We start from the raw sequence: 17,237 nt of genomic DNA, 5'->3' as shown, positions 1-17,237 counted from the left end.
AAAAGACAGACCAAAAGTTGAATTCTAAAGGATAAATAGCATTTTTTTTATATACACTACAATAGAAATGGTAGTTTGCGGCGGTTTATTTAGGGATTTGCGATAGTTTTAAATCGTCGCGAAATGAAATTCCAGCGGTTCCACAAGCGCTGCTTATTAGAGGGTGGTGATTTGATTTTGCAGCGGTTACGAAACCGCCACTATGTTGGTCAGTGGATTAAAAAAATGCGGCGGTTTTAAAACCGTCACAAATTTATATTGGGTTTTTTAAAAAAATTGCGACGATTTCAAACCGCCGCAATTTCATACACGAGCTTAAAAAAAAGCGGACTAACTACAATAGTTTATACCATTTTTCTTTACTATAACCTACTTTTTTACATTATATTTATTAAACTTGAGATATTAACATAAAAAATACTAAATAAACAATATTAAATTCGTAGATAATTCCAAAACGTTGAGTAAAAAGAACATTTATTTGTAAATTATTTACTCAAAAAATATTGAACAATACAAAATTGCTATGTTAAGAAAATTCTATTAGCTGGATCAAAGCTTTTAGTTGATGCTTTGATCAAATTTAGTAAAGCTTTTAGTTGATGCAGCAGTAGGAGCACTTATACCGACACCAAGGCCTCCATCAGTTGTCGGTCCTCGACTAGACCTACAAATTGTTTCCATCAATCATCCAACGATACAAAACCAAAACGATCTAGTTTAATTAAAAAAGATATAGGAAGTCATTCAATTAGAAAATTTTCGGATTGAATATACCAAATGTATTCAATTCCCTTAGATAGAGATTCAACAACTGGGCCAGAATTTGCCAGAACAAGCTGTGTTCAAACATAGAACAATTAAAGAAACTCCTTTTGGTAAGATACTAGTTGTCCATGATAATATGATCAGCTTGAATTATTGTTGATTTTATTTGTTTCATATAGCAACCATAATATATATTTTGGTTACCTCAATATCTCTCTTCTCAAGACTTCTATGTAACTCTTCAAGGGCATGGATGTCACTAGTGTCTATGTCAGTAACAGCTGCACAAAGAACATAAATTATAAGTTAGTTAATGCTTATAGAAAACTAACAAACCAGAACAGTATGTTCTTACTAGACATAAAAATCAGACAAAAATCAAGGTAGAGAATAGAGACACTCACGTGACATTTCAACAATAAAAAACTGGATTTTTGTTTGGTAGTCTCCTTTACCTTGTTCTTCTTCATCCATCAACCATCTTAGTATCCTGGAAGAGTGAAATCACATCACTTTCAAATGCCACCTGAAAAATATTAGAGTAGATTAGTAAGCAGAAACTCAAGCAAGTACTATGAAGTAAATGAACTAAGAGGAAATTACTTGAAGTCACATTAGGACAAAGGGCAAGAAGGAGTCTTGATAATGTTTCAGGAAACACATTGCAAATTATTCCTATGCCACTGTCACTTATGCCAGATCTGTAATGAAGGATAATCATTAGAATATGTTCCAGAAGTGTAAGAAAATTGAAGGAAGGGGGGAGGCAAACTACAATTAAATGTTGTATTGAGTTTTACTGTATATTTTTGTATGCATTGAGTTTCATCCAAAACTTATTAACAATGAGAATGAATTAAAGTAGGTACGATACATACCCACTGAAATCAAGCAGTTCTAAATTAGGGTAGCTAGAAGCAATAGCAGCAACAGATGCATCAGTAATTTCAGATCCGAGAACAAGAGAAAGTATTCGCAGCCCCCTGATGATTCCACATTTAATGAATTCCAATAAGTTTACCAATCAAATGGATTTTGTATCACACATCAACTCATTATAACAAAATAGAAGAAAAACAAAACTGAAATGTTCATTGAATTTATGACAAATAGGCTTGACATAGCATGTTTATCCTGTTGGATAAGAGCCTGGGATTTCAGATATGTAAATTGAGGTTGGGAATAAATTAAGGTTTGATCCCAAAGTCTTCATTGCAAATTTCATGATCTTTGTGTGTGAATGTTACATACAGGTTATGCTTTATGGTTATTATATGATTCAGTTTCATTTCATATACATCCTTTGACATGCCATATAAATTAGAAGTAGGAGGTCTTCCATCCGAAATTTGTAGATGTTTGATGCTTGCACAATATGTATGAACTAGTAGATGTAAAAAGTTCAGAATATTGTGATTAAAATTTCTATGTGAACAAAATTTGTTAAACACAGTCGGAAAATGGAGTTCAAGATTACAAACCTCAATCGAACAGCTGTAAAAGCAAGCACAACAGCATGAGAAAGCCTTAAAGCAGCTTATATGTATATTCTGCAATCTTGAACAATTTTTGCCCAATTCTTTAATCATAGTTGTTAGATCAGTACTATCATTTTGTTGTCGAGAAAACTTCAATGAAATCTCTCTCAACCGAGGATAGTTAAATACCTAACATTTCAAAGCAACTGGCAGTAACTAAAGTTCCCTCTCAATGCCTGCTCAATTCAATCAATCTAAAGTTTGATCACACCATACAATATCAAGAGGAGAAAGGAAAGGTACCAATCACCATTTTAGAAAGAGAATACAAATCTGACAGCCAAAGGGTAGTAAGACTAGCCGAACAGAATACAAATAAAGCCACCCATGTTAGAAAAACCTTCCATCTTGAGGAATTTGAGGAAATTCTAGTTTTCTCCTATGCTTAATGACTATCAGAAAAGATGAAACTCGCTGTATTTTAAATAAAAAAATAAAGGAAAAATCCTAGATTATCAAAGCAATTATTTTAGCACGAAAATAACCACTGATAACCCTGGATAATCAAAGTAATGGAAAAAAAAACTTTGTAAATGCTAAAAAATGAACACAATCATAAATTCTCATTTAACTAAAACAAAAATGAAACAGCATCTAAATCATTTGTGTTACTGAACTTACCCATAATCATACATCTTCATAAAAAACAATGAGCCATTACAGATATCACAAGAGAACTACTATTTTCTCTTCCAAGTATAGTTTTCAACACTTTTCAAATAGAGATTAACAAGAAAAAAAAGTCTTTAAAACTCAAAATCTCATAAAAAAAACAAGGACTTCATCATTTTCATCTAACTCTTCAAAATTAGCATTCAAATCAAGTGGCAAATTCAAGATATATAATCTATTGAATATAAAATATGGAGAGAAAAATTACTCCTCAAATCACCTCTGATTGTTTTAAGTTGTTAATTGAAATGTAACTTTCAGTGTTCAATCAATTGACAAATCTAAGAATCCAAATATAAAGGTGAATAAGAAAACGAAGACCTAGTAAAGAAAAAGAAGGAAGAAGGAGAAGAACCTAAGATGGTGGTGGTGGCAATGGAGCTAGCAGTGACGGAGGCCGAAGGCGACTGTGGCAAGAAACTCGTGCAGCTGCAGCAAATTTGAACCACGGATAGAGTAGATTTGGCTGAAGAGAGGAAGCATGGGAGCACCGTTTTGGGGTCAGGGCTAGCAGAAATAGCACCAATCGAAGCTCATGGAGTAAGGGTTAGGGTTAACAAGATTTGGGGTGCTCATGGAGCACCTTTACACTTGTAATCTCGAAAATTCTTGATTTCGTGAACAATTTTAAAACAAAAAAGAAAACAGAACAAAATTGAAAGACAGATTTTTTGGATACCAATAATATGAACCAAGAAGCTTAACAGACCTAATGATGGGACTAGAGGAAGCAGGGAGCAGATTGGTGATAGACCCACCAGCAAGGGGAAGCACAATGCAACTGGTACTGACGAGCACGGCGGCAAGGATTCGTGCGCGGAGGTGTGTTTCGTGCCTCTGCTCCTGTTTGTGTTTGCCCGAGGAACAAAAGAAGGAAAGCTGTTGATTCTTCACTATATATACCCAAAACGATTGAATTGCAGTGATTTTTACCACTACAATATTTTGGGTCTATGGCCACGGTTTTTTTGGTCACAGTTTTTTAGAGTGACAAAAAAAAAGCTATGGTCACGGTTTTTTAAAAAAAGGTGGCCTAAAAGGGTCTATGGTCACGGTTTTGAGGGGTGACCTAAAGGGGTCTATGGTCACGGTTTTTTACAGTGACCAAAAAGAGTCTATGGTCACAGTTTTTCAAAAAAAGGTGACCTAAAAGGGTCTATGGTCACGGTTTTGGGGGTGGCCTAAACAGGTCTATGGTCACGGTTTTGGAGGTGGCCTAAAAGGGTCTATGATCACGGTTTTGGGGGTAACCTAAAGGGATCTATGGTCACAGTTTTTTACAGTGACCAAAAAGGGGCTATGGTCACGGTTTTTCAAAAAATGGTGACCTAAAAAGGTCTATGGTCACGGTTTTGGGGGTGGCCTAAAAGGGTCTATGGTCACGGTTTTGGGGGGTGGCCTAAAAGGGTCTATGGTCACGGTTTTTGGGATGACCTAAAGGGGTCTATGGTCACGGTTTTTTATAGTGACCAAAAAGGGGCTATGGTAACGGTTTTTAAAAAAAAGGTGACCTCAAAGGGTCTATGGTCACGGTTTTGGGGGTGACCTAAAGGGGTCTATGGTCACAGTTTTTGGGATGGCCTAAAAGAGTCTATAGTCACAGTTTTGGGGTGACCTAAAGGTGTCTATGGTCACAGTTTTTCAAAATGGTGGCCTAAAAGGGTCTATGGTCACGGTTTTGGAGGTTGACCTAAAGGGTCTATGGTCGCAGTTTTAATCATTTGAGTTTGAATTAATGAAGATTTTTATGTATTTTTATAATTTTAAATATTTTATCTTTTAAAAATTTTAATAATTAAAAACTAATAATAATTTTATATGATTTATTTTAAATATTAAAATTTTAAATTTAATTTTATAAATAAAAAATTAAGTTGAATACTATTAATTTTAAATTAAGAATTATTAAAACATAAAACTAAGTAATAGTTGACAAAAAATATTATATTTTTAAAATAATTTAAATAAATTATGATTGATTTTCAATTATTATTCTACTTTTTAATTTTACTAAATTTTTTACATTACTTTAGTTCTAACCCTAACCTTAAGCCTAATTACTATTTAAGAATATTTTTGTAACTAAATTAAGTTTTGATAATTCGAATTTAAATTAATTTAAATTTAAAAATTTTAATAATTGAAAAATTTAAATTGATATCTTCGAATTTAAACAATATTTTATAAGTTGTGATTAGTAGATTCATTTTATAATTTAAATTAAGAATAATTATTTAAACCTAATAATATATTAATAAGTAAAATTATATGTTTTGAAATTAATTTTTAAAATATTATATTTAAATTCTAAATTATTAATCTATCTTAAATATTTTATAAAATTATTATATTACTCATGTATATTTTATCCTAATTCTAAATTCCCAAATCACAACTTAACATTACCCTAATATCACAAAATCCCTAATTGATACCCTAATTTTACAAAATGCACAATGCATACGTTCAGAGAAAAGGAAAGAAACGAGAAGCAGAGGGGAAACGGGAAGAAGAAGAGAAGAGGAGGGGAAGGGAGTCGTCGCGCCTTGCCCGCCCGTCGTCGCCGTTCCGTGGAGTTCGGCTTGGTCCCGGTTGAACAGGGATGAAGGAGAGGCGTCGAGAGAGAGATGCGATGGAGGTCAAAAGGAGGAGCTGCCATCACTGCCATCTCGTCCATGGAGCCGCCGTCGTGCTTCGAGGTCATCGCTCTGTGTCACTGAGAGAAGCCTGAGATTGAGATGAGGGAGACACGAGTCAAGGACTGCGATGATGAGGAAAAGTCGCCGTCACCTTCACTGGAGCCGCGATCGCTGTCACCGTTCTGCATTTCCCTGAGCCGCTAATACCACCATATTCTTCCAATTTCATTCATGTTCCGTGAGAGTTGGCTACTGCAGTTTCTGTTTTGGGGTTTTCCGCCATTGAAGCTACCATCAACAGCGCCACTCTCCATTTTGATTCCAATTTTGTAATTCGAAAACCTGTAATGTTCTCTACCCTTAATTTTGTTGCATTTTGTTTATCTCTGCATTCTTATTTTGATTCCATTAATAAGCACCTCTGTCTTAGTATCGCTGAGTTCTGCTTAAATGGTTGAAATTGTCACTGCTGTGGGCATAATCAAAGTTGGTGCCGCTGCCGCCGTTCCGGATTGCGTTAAAATTGACATTGTTGCTGTTCCAGTTGATGCGGCTGCCACTGTCCTTGGTTGCAGTAGGATTATCACTAATGAAATTAGAAACAAAATGGGGGTTGTCTTGTTCAAATTATGCGATTGCGACATCGAGGTAGGGGGTTTAATTTAAATGGTTTTTAATTTAAGAATGCCCACAAGGTTTATTGAGTAACTGCAAATAGGTTTAATGGCTGTGAGTAATTGATTGATTATATGAATGTTGATTTATGATTGAGATTGTGATTAGAATGATTGAAATTTTGATTGGAACTCTGATTGAATTTATTGATTTTATGAAATTGATTATGCGTGGATTATGAATTGTTTGCTGAGAGATTGTTGTGAATTCTGTATTTTGATGGATTAAATTGAAATTGTTACTGTTGAACTGGTTATTTGATTATTGTAACGGACTTAGTTGGTGATTGATTGGAGTTGGGTTTAAAGAATAGTTGGAGGGCTGAATACTTCTGCAATAAATAATTCATGTCAATGCTATTTCCTGTGCTTGCCAAATTAGTTTTGTTGATAAACAGTTGTTGAGTTTATTTGCATGTTTCTAGGCTCAACGTGCAGGTTGCCTGTTGAAGAAAATTCTGCAAGTCATTGAGTTGCATGTTTCACATCAAGCAAAAAGCATAAAAAATGTAAGATTAACTTTATATGTTCGTTGCCTCCCTAGAGAATTCAAGTTTTTTAGTTATCCTTGAAGAATGACTGTTTTACTATGTTGCATATATGAAGGAAAACAATATTTTCAAGGCTCGTGAGGAGAAGTACCAATCAAGAATAAATGCACTTGAAACTCTTACGGCTGGGGCCACTGAAGAGAATAAGGTAGTTTCTTTGTTGATTAAGCTGGGGGTGTGAAACTTTGCTGTAGGGAATAGAAATGCATATGAGTTCTGTTGCTGAGAAGGTATTTCTTTATAGATCCTCATTTTTGTTAGAAGTTAAAACTTGAAGTTGTTATTTTCAGCATGATTAAGTAGCTCAAATTGATTAGACTATCAGCTCATGTTGCTTATTGTACACAAAGCTAGTTTTTATGTAAATTTGTTTGAAACTATGCAGCATTGTTACCTTTGTATATAATAAAGTTCCTATAATTGCAAAAGGACTACCTTTAATAATTTTTAAAAGCAAATGATGATTTGATTAATATTGAAATGCTTTAGCATTTAAAATTACAAAACATGTTTTCCAGCTTCCAACTCTAGTTCTGTTTGGCTACTAACTTCAGTCAGTTGTTTCTTCAGGTTTCTTTGCAGCTTGAACAAAGTAAGTTTTGTCGATTGCCAATCTAGAGCTTTTCAGGTTTGCTTTGTTGTTTATATTGCTTCATTTTTTATTTCCATTTTCTTTTTACTTGTGCTATATTTATATTATTTGGTGCTTTATAGGAATTGAGAGCTGCAATGAAGTCTGTCAAAAATGAAGTGTTAAAAACAAAAAGAAGCTACTCAGAGGATTTCAAGTACTTTGGTAATATATACTGTATCTCTTCAAGTACTTTATATTGTTTTATGATGTGTCATATACTATGATGTGGATGTGTGTTGTATAGTGTGTACTAACTATTATATGTGTGATGTATATATGTTTTTATGATATGTTTTTTTTCCTAAGTTGAAGAAGAATAAATGTAGGTGTTTATGTCTAATGTGACTTTATTTTGCATGTTAATGAAGCAGGTGCTGAGCTTTCAAATGGTAAAGTGGCTGAAACAAAAGTTCTCGAGCGTTGAGAAGAAAGAATAGCAATACCAGAAACAATCTATCCTAGCAGAGTCTAAGTTGTATTGCTCTCACACCTATGGAACAACTCTGTTAATAGTGTCTATTTAGTGTTACTATATATATCACTGTGTATAAAACTAAGATTGAGACAAGTGTATTTACTCAACTATATTGATATGTTAGCTGGTTACTTTAATTACAACTTATCTTAATTGTTGATTATCTTTTTTTATTTTTAGATTTATTTTGTAATTATCATCATTTTGGGATGTGATTATGCTTAAAAAAAAATTTTAATCTCATAAAACAAAATAGGTTATGGTCACAGTAAAAACCGTGACCACAGATAAGGCTATAGTCACGGTTTTAAGGTGGGATGACCATAGAGGCTATGGTCACGGTGAAAAACCGTGACCATAGATAGGGCTATGGTCACGGTTTTAAGGAGTGGTGACCATAGAGGCTATGGTCACGGTTTTAAGGAGGGGTGACCATAGAGGCTATGGTCACGGTTTTAGGTGGGGTGACTATAGAGGCTATGGTCACGGTAAAAACCGTAACCATAGATAAGGCTATGGTCACGGTTTTAAGGTGGGGTGACCATAGATAAGACTATGGTCACGGTTTTGAGGAGGGGTGACCATAGAAGCTATGGTCACGGCCAAAACCGTGACCATAGATAAGGCTATGGTCACGGTTTTAAGGATGGGTGACCAACTGACCATAGAGGCTATGGTCACGGCCAAAACCGTGACCATAGATATAGCTATGGTCACGGTTAAAAATCGTGGCCTAAAGTGTCAAAATATAAAAATTGTAACCGTGACCATACGTAAAAAAACCGTGACCATAGATCTATGGCCACTGTGGAATAGGCCACGGTAAAAAAACCGTAACCATAGGTCCAAAACCGTGACCATAGATCTATGGTCACCCTTTTCACTAACCGTGACCATAAGCCTTTTTTTTTTTTTTTTTGTAGTATACTGAACAACTGCTATCCAACACAGTACCACAGCTGAAGCCAAACCGCAGCTCAGAACCAACGCAATTCTACCAATTTGAGGCGAGTTCGAACACGGACGCTAATTTCTGGCCGCTGTCCTCCGCTTCTCTTGTTTATATAAATACATATATTATTCAATTTATTTTTAATATATATTTATATTTAATATATATTTTTTGTTAGTGGTTGATTTTAGTATACACTTAATATGTTTGATTCTGTTAGAAAATTATTCATATTATTTTGTTCTATCAATTTAAATTTTTTGAAAAATTAATTTTTTTCATATTTGTTTTGTATTAATTAGATAAAAATATTTAAAATTTTTCATTAATAATAAGTTTATCATATGCTATTAGAACACATGTATGTTAGCTAAACTTATAAATTATTTTAGTTTTAATTTTATTTTTAATATTTTAATATGTTTTTAATTATATACGTATAGATGTAACAATAATATTTGTCGTGACAATTCTACGGTGCTATGTTAGATTATCATTGTCACATTAACACATGTTTAAAAAATGTCAAAAACATGCTTTACCTTTAATAGTGTATCGATATCTCATGTTCAACGCTTAAATTCTTGAGATTACTACATTTTATCTTTACATTTATTTAAATGACCAAGCTAATGACTCAGCCATGACTCGTATATATATATACATGTTGAATGGATGAAGTGTCCTCACAAGAAAATAATTTTGGCTTAATATGAAGCATTTAATTCAATAATCAAACCAAAAATATATTTTCATATGATTAAATCTACATCACACAGTTGAACTAATTATTATAATTTTATTCTCATGTTCTCATATAATAAAACAATCAGTTTACATATATATGAATACATTTTGTTTTAAAAAAAAAAAAAAGGATCAAACGAAATCCTTTAACATGAATTACATATTTTCATATGGTATATTTGAACAAAACAATTTTATATATAAAAGTGAGAGTGAGTGATAACAAAAGAAAACAAAAAAAATTAAAATAACTAATAATACAAACACTAAATATATATGGTATAATTTAAGAATAATGCTACGCCTCTAATGTATTTTTCTAATGTATTTTCTTATATCATATATATTTAATGTTTCTTTATTATTAGTTATTTTAGTTTTTTGTTTTCTTTTGTTATCATTCAAACAAAAAAAAGTACATAAGAAAAATTAGTAATCCGTTTTCTGTAAGCTTTATTTTATAACACGAAAAAAAAAATCAATTGCTTTACAAAATTATTACTATAACAACAATAATAAAGTCTTGTCCCAATAGATATGATTGGCTATATGAATCAAACGATGTCATTGAGCTATATCATCTATTATGTCTATAGAGAGACTGTTTACATGTAGATTTCGTTTGACCACCTCAAGAATGGTCTTTCTAAATTTTTCTCTGTCTTTCATCCCTTATCCATCTTCCATCTCATCCACCCTTTTGACTGGGTATTCTGTCAATATTCTTTTCATATGTCCAAACTACCAGAGACGCAATTCTACCATCTTTTCCATAATAGGTGCTACTCCAACTCTCTCTCTTATATCTTCATTCCTTATTTTATTCAATTGCGTGCGTATGACCACTCATCCATCTCAACATCTTCATCTCTGTCACACTTAACTTATGTTCGTGTTCTCCTTTAACTACCTAACACTCTATATCATAAAGCATAGCCAGTCTGATAGCAGTGCGATAGAATTTACCTTTAAGTTTTAAAGGCACTTTTTTGTCACATATAAAATCAGACGCACTCCGCCATTTTGACTAACCTGCTTGGATCCTATGATTTACATCCTATTCAATCTCTCTATTATCTTGTATGATGCACCTAAGATACTTAAAATTTTTAACTTTTCGTAGGATATTTTTTCCAATTTTTACCTCTATATTAGGGTTTTCATTTCGACAGCCGAACTTACATTCCATATATTCCGTCTTGCTACGGCTTATGTGCAAATCATACACTTTTAGAACTTCTCTCCACAAATCCAACTTCTTATTTAGGTCTTTTCTTGACTCTCCTATAAGGACGATATCATTAGCAAAAAGCATGCACCATAGTACAGGTTCTTGGATATGCTCTGTGAGTACTTTCCAGATCAATGTGAAAATGTATGGACTTAAAGATGATCTCTGTTGTAATCCTATACCAATAGAAAATTTATTTGTCACACCACCTTGAGTCTTCATTCTTCACACTAGTTGTAGCCCAATTATATATGTCTTTAATTGCACGAATATATGTAATCCTTACTCTCTTCCTTTCTAAAACCTTCCATAAGACCTCCCTTGGCACCCTATCGTACGTTTTTTTCAAATCAATAAACACCATATGTAGATCACTTTTATTACTATACGATACCTCTCCATCATCCTTCTTAATAGGTATATCGCTTTAGTGGTGGATCTGCCTAGCATAAAATTAAATTGGTTCTATATTACTTGTGTCTCTTATCTCAGCCTCCGTTCTATCACCCTTTCCCATAATTTCATGGTATAACTCATGAGCATGATCGATCCCTCTATAGTTTTTGCAATTTTGTATATCCCCTTTATTCTTATAGATAGGTATCAAAGTGTTCTTGCTTCACTTATTTGACATCTTCTTTGACCTTAAAATCTCATTAAAAAGCTTGGTTAACTAACTGATACCTTTCTCTCCAAGACTCTTCCAAACTTCAATTGGAATATTATTGGGTCCTACTCCCCTACCATTTTTCATCCGTTTTAGAGCCTCTTTTACCTCGAAATTTCAAATCCTTCGATAGTAGTCGAGTTTTGATCTTTTTTCCTCATGCATAACCGACCAAGACTCGAAAGAGTCTTCTGTCTTTTATTAAATAACTCTTAGAAGTAGCTCTTTCACCTTTTATTAATCTTCTCCTCTTGAGTCAAAATCTCTCCGTCTTTATCCTTTATGCACTTAACCTGATCCAAGTCTCTTATTCTTCTTTCACGGCTCTTTGTGATTCTATATATACATTTTTCTCCTTCCTTCATGCATAAAGACTGGTAAAGACCCTCATATACTCTTGTTCTTACTTCACGTACAGTCACTTTTGTATCTTTCTTAGCCACCTTATATTTTTCTCAATTATCTGCATTGTGGCACAAAGACCACTCCTTAAAGCACTTCCTTTTTACCTTTATCTTTTCTTGTATACTTGCATTCCACCACCAAGACTCCCTGTCTCTTGGTCCTATCCCTCTAGATTCACCAAAATTTTCTTTTGCTATTCTTCTAATAACTTCTACCGTTTCCCTCTACATCTCCTCTGCACTTCCATCCCCATCCCACTTTGCCTTTTCTCCTACTCGTCTTAGGAAGCTTCTTTGTTCTTCACCTTTCATCCGCCACCACCTCCACTACAAAAAAAAAGGGTTAAAATGGCGGTTTTTTAAGGTAATTACGGCGGTTACAACCGCCATTATTGCCGAAAATGGCGCCTCCAAGAAACGCCGGAATTCTGGGCGCCATTCTGGTTATTACGGCGGTTTTCTGAAAACCGCCGTAATAACCAGTGGATAATACGGCGGTTTTTTGGCGGTTAAAATGGCGGTTTGTAACCGCCGTTTTTACCTGGGTTTAATGGCATCCTCCTCGTTTAAAATGGCATTTATAACCGCCGTTTTTACCCAGGTTTAATGGCATCCTCCTCGTTTAAAATGGCGGTTTGTAACCGCCGTTTTTACCTGCATTTAATGGCATTCTTTTCGTTTAAAATGACATTTCTAAACGCCGTTTTTACCATGGTTTAATGGCATTCTTTTCGTTTAAAATGGCATTTTTTAACTGCCGTTTTTACTATTATTTTTATCTTGTTAAATAAATAATTTTTTTATTAAAATTCCACAATAACAAAATCATAATCTATAGACAAAATATTATATAACTCAAAAGTATTAAACATAATATATGATTTTTTAGTATTACAAATAAAAAGTAATAACTCCTATACAAAGTATCAAACTAAGAAATATTGTTAGTTCTATTACATTGGGAGTTTTCCTAGAGATGCTCAACAAATTTGCTACAGATCATTCCAACATTTTCATTGTTCATACTCATCATCACTGTAAGCTCAACAAATTTGATTTTTTTAGTCAACTCATCATCATCCTTAAGATTTCTATCTAGGCCTCCATTTGCATCTCGTCTCCTTTTTGCAGAATCAGCACTGCCATTGCTGCTTTTATCCAACTTGTAATACTCATTAATAGTATTTTCAATGGTTTCTAGTATCTGATCACCATAATTGCTTACCTTGGCCCTGTGTTAAACAGAAACATCTGTGAATGCCAACTCAGTTAACCAATACATTTGATTAATTCGTAGAATGAACTTACTTGCTCATGCCATTGAGTTCAAGGAGTTCTTCCTTTGTTCTTAGTACTTTCTTGCTCATCAGCTGCAACAGAGAATTACTATATATATAACAGAAACAGCAGCTCATCAGATGCTTAGCATTCAAAGACAAAATTTCAATTGAATTAAACTATTCATAATCCATTACTGCACAAGATTAAATGAGCTCTATACAGAGAACTTGTGTAACTAACCAGAATACGTGGTGAGCCAAGACATTGTCTCCAGATTCACCAAGAATAGTTGCCCGCAGCAACCGCAGTGCTGAGTATAACTTTGCTGAAAGATTCTGAAATAAAGTTCTATCAAAGACAATTCAAGACAGATTAGAAAATTGAACAAAAAGGACCGTAAAGAAAACCCATTATATACCATGTCAACTTGAGTTTGGGGCTGAGCAGGAGTATCAATTTGATGATTATTTTGTTTTCCAGATGTCAGAGATCCTTTAGTTGGAGTGAACTCGTACTTCGCTAATTTTGATGCTTTTATGGACGATGGGAACCTACAACATTTCAGGATGCTATTAAGTAGGAATATAATGCTAAGAAAGAGTGTGTTGTAGATGTTAAAAATGAGGCTAGAGAAGATTGAGACAAGAATTCAAAGTAACTTTGATGTATCAAGCTAACAATATCTGAGCGCTAACAGAATTGGACCCCCAAAATTCTGACTGACAGATTCAATCAAGAAATAGCTTCATGAGATCGACAAACCTCCATATAATTCTCTGGCCCCCCAGCAACAGGTTGCGGACCTTGGGGTCATTTACCTGCAAATTTAAGTATTGGCATTTTAGCCTTTAGCAATCCTTATCAATACAAAGCACTTGAAAAAGAACAGTCAAGCATATAAGAAAGGCATTTACTGCACCACACAAACCGGATAGTAAATAAAATAAAGCAATATGTTGCAATTTCCAACAGACAATTATATTTACAAAACAAGGAATGCGATTACTGGAGTACAAAACATTTGCCCTAATGCTTAATCACACCAAAAATGTTGCATATAAGGTAAGGCATCCATGAATAAGTATGGAATGAAGATAAGGAGAAATAGTGTCTTTACATGGTACCTAACTGAGCTACATTAGCATGCTGCTTTACTAATTTACAAAAGGCATCTATACTCAAAATCAAGGACGCTTCCTTTTCCTGCAAGCAAATGACAATGCATAAGCACCTAATAATTTACCATAATGAACAATTCAAGGTCAACTATGAATGAGACCACCAGAAACCTAAGCAATAAAGAGAAAGAACCTTCTCAAAGTAGTATATAATTACAAAAAGACTATATAGATCCAAAAAAGCATTCACATATATACTCAATCATCATCTATAAAATACAATAGCAACATCATAAAAGATCAATGAAAATTAAAATACACAAAAGAACCAGCATTCTTTGTTTCTTCCTACTAGAGCATGAAAATTTAAACTAAAAAGTCCTTATAAGATTTAAACTAAAAATTTAAACTAAAAAGTCCTTATAAGATTGGATGAAACAGATTATACCTGGAGGAGCATATCCAATAGTTCCCTTTAACACAGTTGTGCTAGATTGATTATGAGGATCACCATTAGTCATTGAGAGAAGCCTTGCTAGTTCTTTTGAAAAACAGAATAAATGAAAAAACAGAATAAATATTATTAAATTACTAAATTAAAATAATTGAATTAATGACTTAAAATGTTAACAAAAAATAATAAATTCTACTAGTTCTTTAATTTTTTCTTATAAGCTAATTAATCTATAATGTGAACGTGGTTATCTGGCTAGCATTATAGTGATCTATATATGCTTGGCGGCAAAGTAGTGTACGTAGCATATAATTATAATTTGGTCAATTACTAACAGCTATATCACTAGCTATGTTCATATAAAAACTTGTTCAAATTTCCATTAATTAAGCTAAGCATTATACAGTAATAACTAATAACATGTGAATGAAATAGTAGGTGCATTCGGACCAAGGAAAAAGCTCATGATGCTTATTGCTTAGCTTCTAAATCGTTTAACAACTCAATAGACTAGTAATTCCGTGTTGAATTTGTACTCGAATATATATATGTAAAGGATATATAACTCAGAATTTCTGATAATACAAGAAAAATATGCTACAAAATGACAGAGTTTGCTTTGACTAAATATGCTGTCATCTGGCACCAGAAAAACTATAAATTCCATAAAAAGCTAAAAGAAATGTGCACAGTTAAGAGTTGACTTGACTAAGAGTTAGAGAAATCCTTTCTTAAAGCATGAATTTTAACAGAGCTAAGAAAGCGCATATGAAAGGATCAATTAAGAAAGAAGATAAAGAAGAGTCGAGAGAAGAGTACCTGGGTGGAGCCATGGAAATTGAGAAGCTGGTTTCTGCTTTCTTGAGAAACTAAAATTAAGAGTACCTGCGTTTGTGAAGCAGTTGAAGATAGAAGCCAGAAGAAGAAAACACACAAAACCCAAAAATATCATAAAGAATGAAATTAATTTCATATATAGTTTATGAAAACACACAGAACCCAAAGATAGATACTATAGTCACTTCAGAATATGATAAATATACATCCTTGTATTTCAGAGTAACTACTAACTATACAAAATTCAATTTAATATATTATAGGAAAATCGGAACTGAAAGATCATTTAAGTAAAAATGGATGCCAAAAGTTCATATTTAAGTGAGGAAAAGCTATGCCAACACCATCATCTAGTTAACTTGCAACAGCACACTCTTAACTCCTTACATCACCAACCAAGCACCTAACAAATTAACATCAATGTTTTCAAAAATGTTTGATCCTGATTTTATGCTATCCCTTATTGGCAATTCTTGGCCCTCAACTTTCACTACTTCTGTATTATTCACATTGTCTTTGCTTTTTTCCCATACCACAGTGTATAGCCCACAAACAATTACAATAGCTCCAATTACGTTGTAAATTAACAAGTTAGTATATTTATTAACTGACTAGTGTCTCAGCAAGAACTAAACATAATTAATGATACCCTATTATAGACTTTCATATGGAACTGACCTTCCAAGATGAATTTGCTCAGCCAAGACAATGGTACCCAATACAGCAGTGATAATCATAATTAGAGGAATGAAAGAAGTCACAAAAACTGGTCCACGTTCCCTGGTCACAACTCCTTGTACATAATATGCGATTCCAAAACACACCACTCCCTGGTTGAAGAGCATTAAATTATTTATAAATTAAATCGCCATACTAATAATAATAATTAAATTAAACCAAGATAATAAGTCTAATATATTACTCACAGAATAAACACAAGCAAGAAGCCTTGAGTCCCATCCAATGGACCAAACACTCATATCACGCTCGAATATATATAAAGGTTGCAATATAAAGGGGTTTAGGGCTAACTGTAACCACTTTAATTAATTCCTAACAGCCGACTGAGTCAGTTATAGAGTTGCAAGGGAAAAAAAGAGAAGGAAATTTACCCAGAGAATAAAACAATGGCTCAAAATTCAACACTGCAGCAAAGATCGTGAACATGCAGCAGAAAACGTTAGAAATTTCTCGTGCATTATTGCCGCATCCAACAGCCAAGGCCAAACAATCTGAAAAAGAATTAAGTATTTAATGAAATTTCAACCTCAAGTGCTTAATTATTGAACAAATTAATCCCTAATTTAAAAACCTAATACATGCAATGGAGGAGGTGGAGGCGATGGCAATGCTGTGGGAGGAGAGGATCTGCGTAGCAGCGGCGAGAAGGAGCAGTTGACGGTGACATCGAGATCGGCAGCGTGAAGGAGCAGTTGGCTGTGGTGTTCTGAGATCTGAGGAAGCGGCGGTGGAGGTCGAAAGTAGCGGTAGCTAGCGGAGGACGAGACGAGCGAGGGAGATCAGAGAACGAGCCTTCATCAATCGTGTATCGTGCATCAGAGAGCGGTAGTAAGTGAAGAAGGGGATGGTAAGTT

The 17,237-nt window shown here is 33.8% G+C and overlaps 1 protein-coding gene across 3 annotated transcripts; it reads right to left on the bottom strand.

Annotated features, from left to right (window-relative positions):
• Window positions 1-12,785: 12,785 nt before the first annotated feature.
• On the bottom strand, window positions 12,786-17,218 carry LOC112772374 (ATP-dependent DNA helicase Q-like 4A). 3 transcript variants are annotated; one of them, XM_025817304.3, is made up of 10 exons: window positions 16,962-17,218; window positions 16,755-16,874; window positions 16,321-16,472; window positions 15,625-15,690; window positions 14,800-14,892; window positions 13,996-14,051; window positions 13,652-13,784; window positions 13,474-13,568; window positions 13,261-13,338; window positions 12,786-13,184 (listed from the first exon to the last, which is right to left on the bottom strand). In XM_025817304.3, the coding sequence occupies exons 5-10, from the start codon at window positions 14,809-14,811 to the stop codon at window positions 12,923-12,925; spliced, it is 636 nt and encodes a 211-aa protein (XP_025673089.1). In that variant the 5' UTR covers window positions 14,812-14,892; window positions 15,625-15,690; window positions 16,321-16,472; window positions 16,755-16,874; window positions 16,962-17,218; the 3' UTR covers window positions 12,786-12,922. The 3 variants fall into 3 exon arrangements, with proteins under 3 accessions (XP_025673089.1, XP_025673090.1, XP_025673091.1); XM_025817305.3 differs by having other exon boundaries at window positions 16,955-17,217; XM_025817306.3 differs by lacking the exons at window positions 16,755-16,874; window positions 16,962-17,218 and adding an exon at window positions 16,569-16,700.
• Window positions 17,219-17,237: the final 19 nt, after the last annotated feature.

Source organism: Arachis hypogaea, chromosome 18, assembly GCF_003086295.3.
Source record: "Arachis hypogaea cultivar Tifrunner chromosome 18, arahy.Tifrunner.gnm2.J5K5, whole genome shotgun sequence".
Classification (NCBI taxonomy): Eukaryota; Viridiplantae; Streptophyta; class Magnoliopsida; order Fabales; family Fabaceae; genus Arachis; species Arachis hypogaea.
This window is presented reverse-complemented; position numbering and strand designations above follow the sequence as displayed.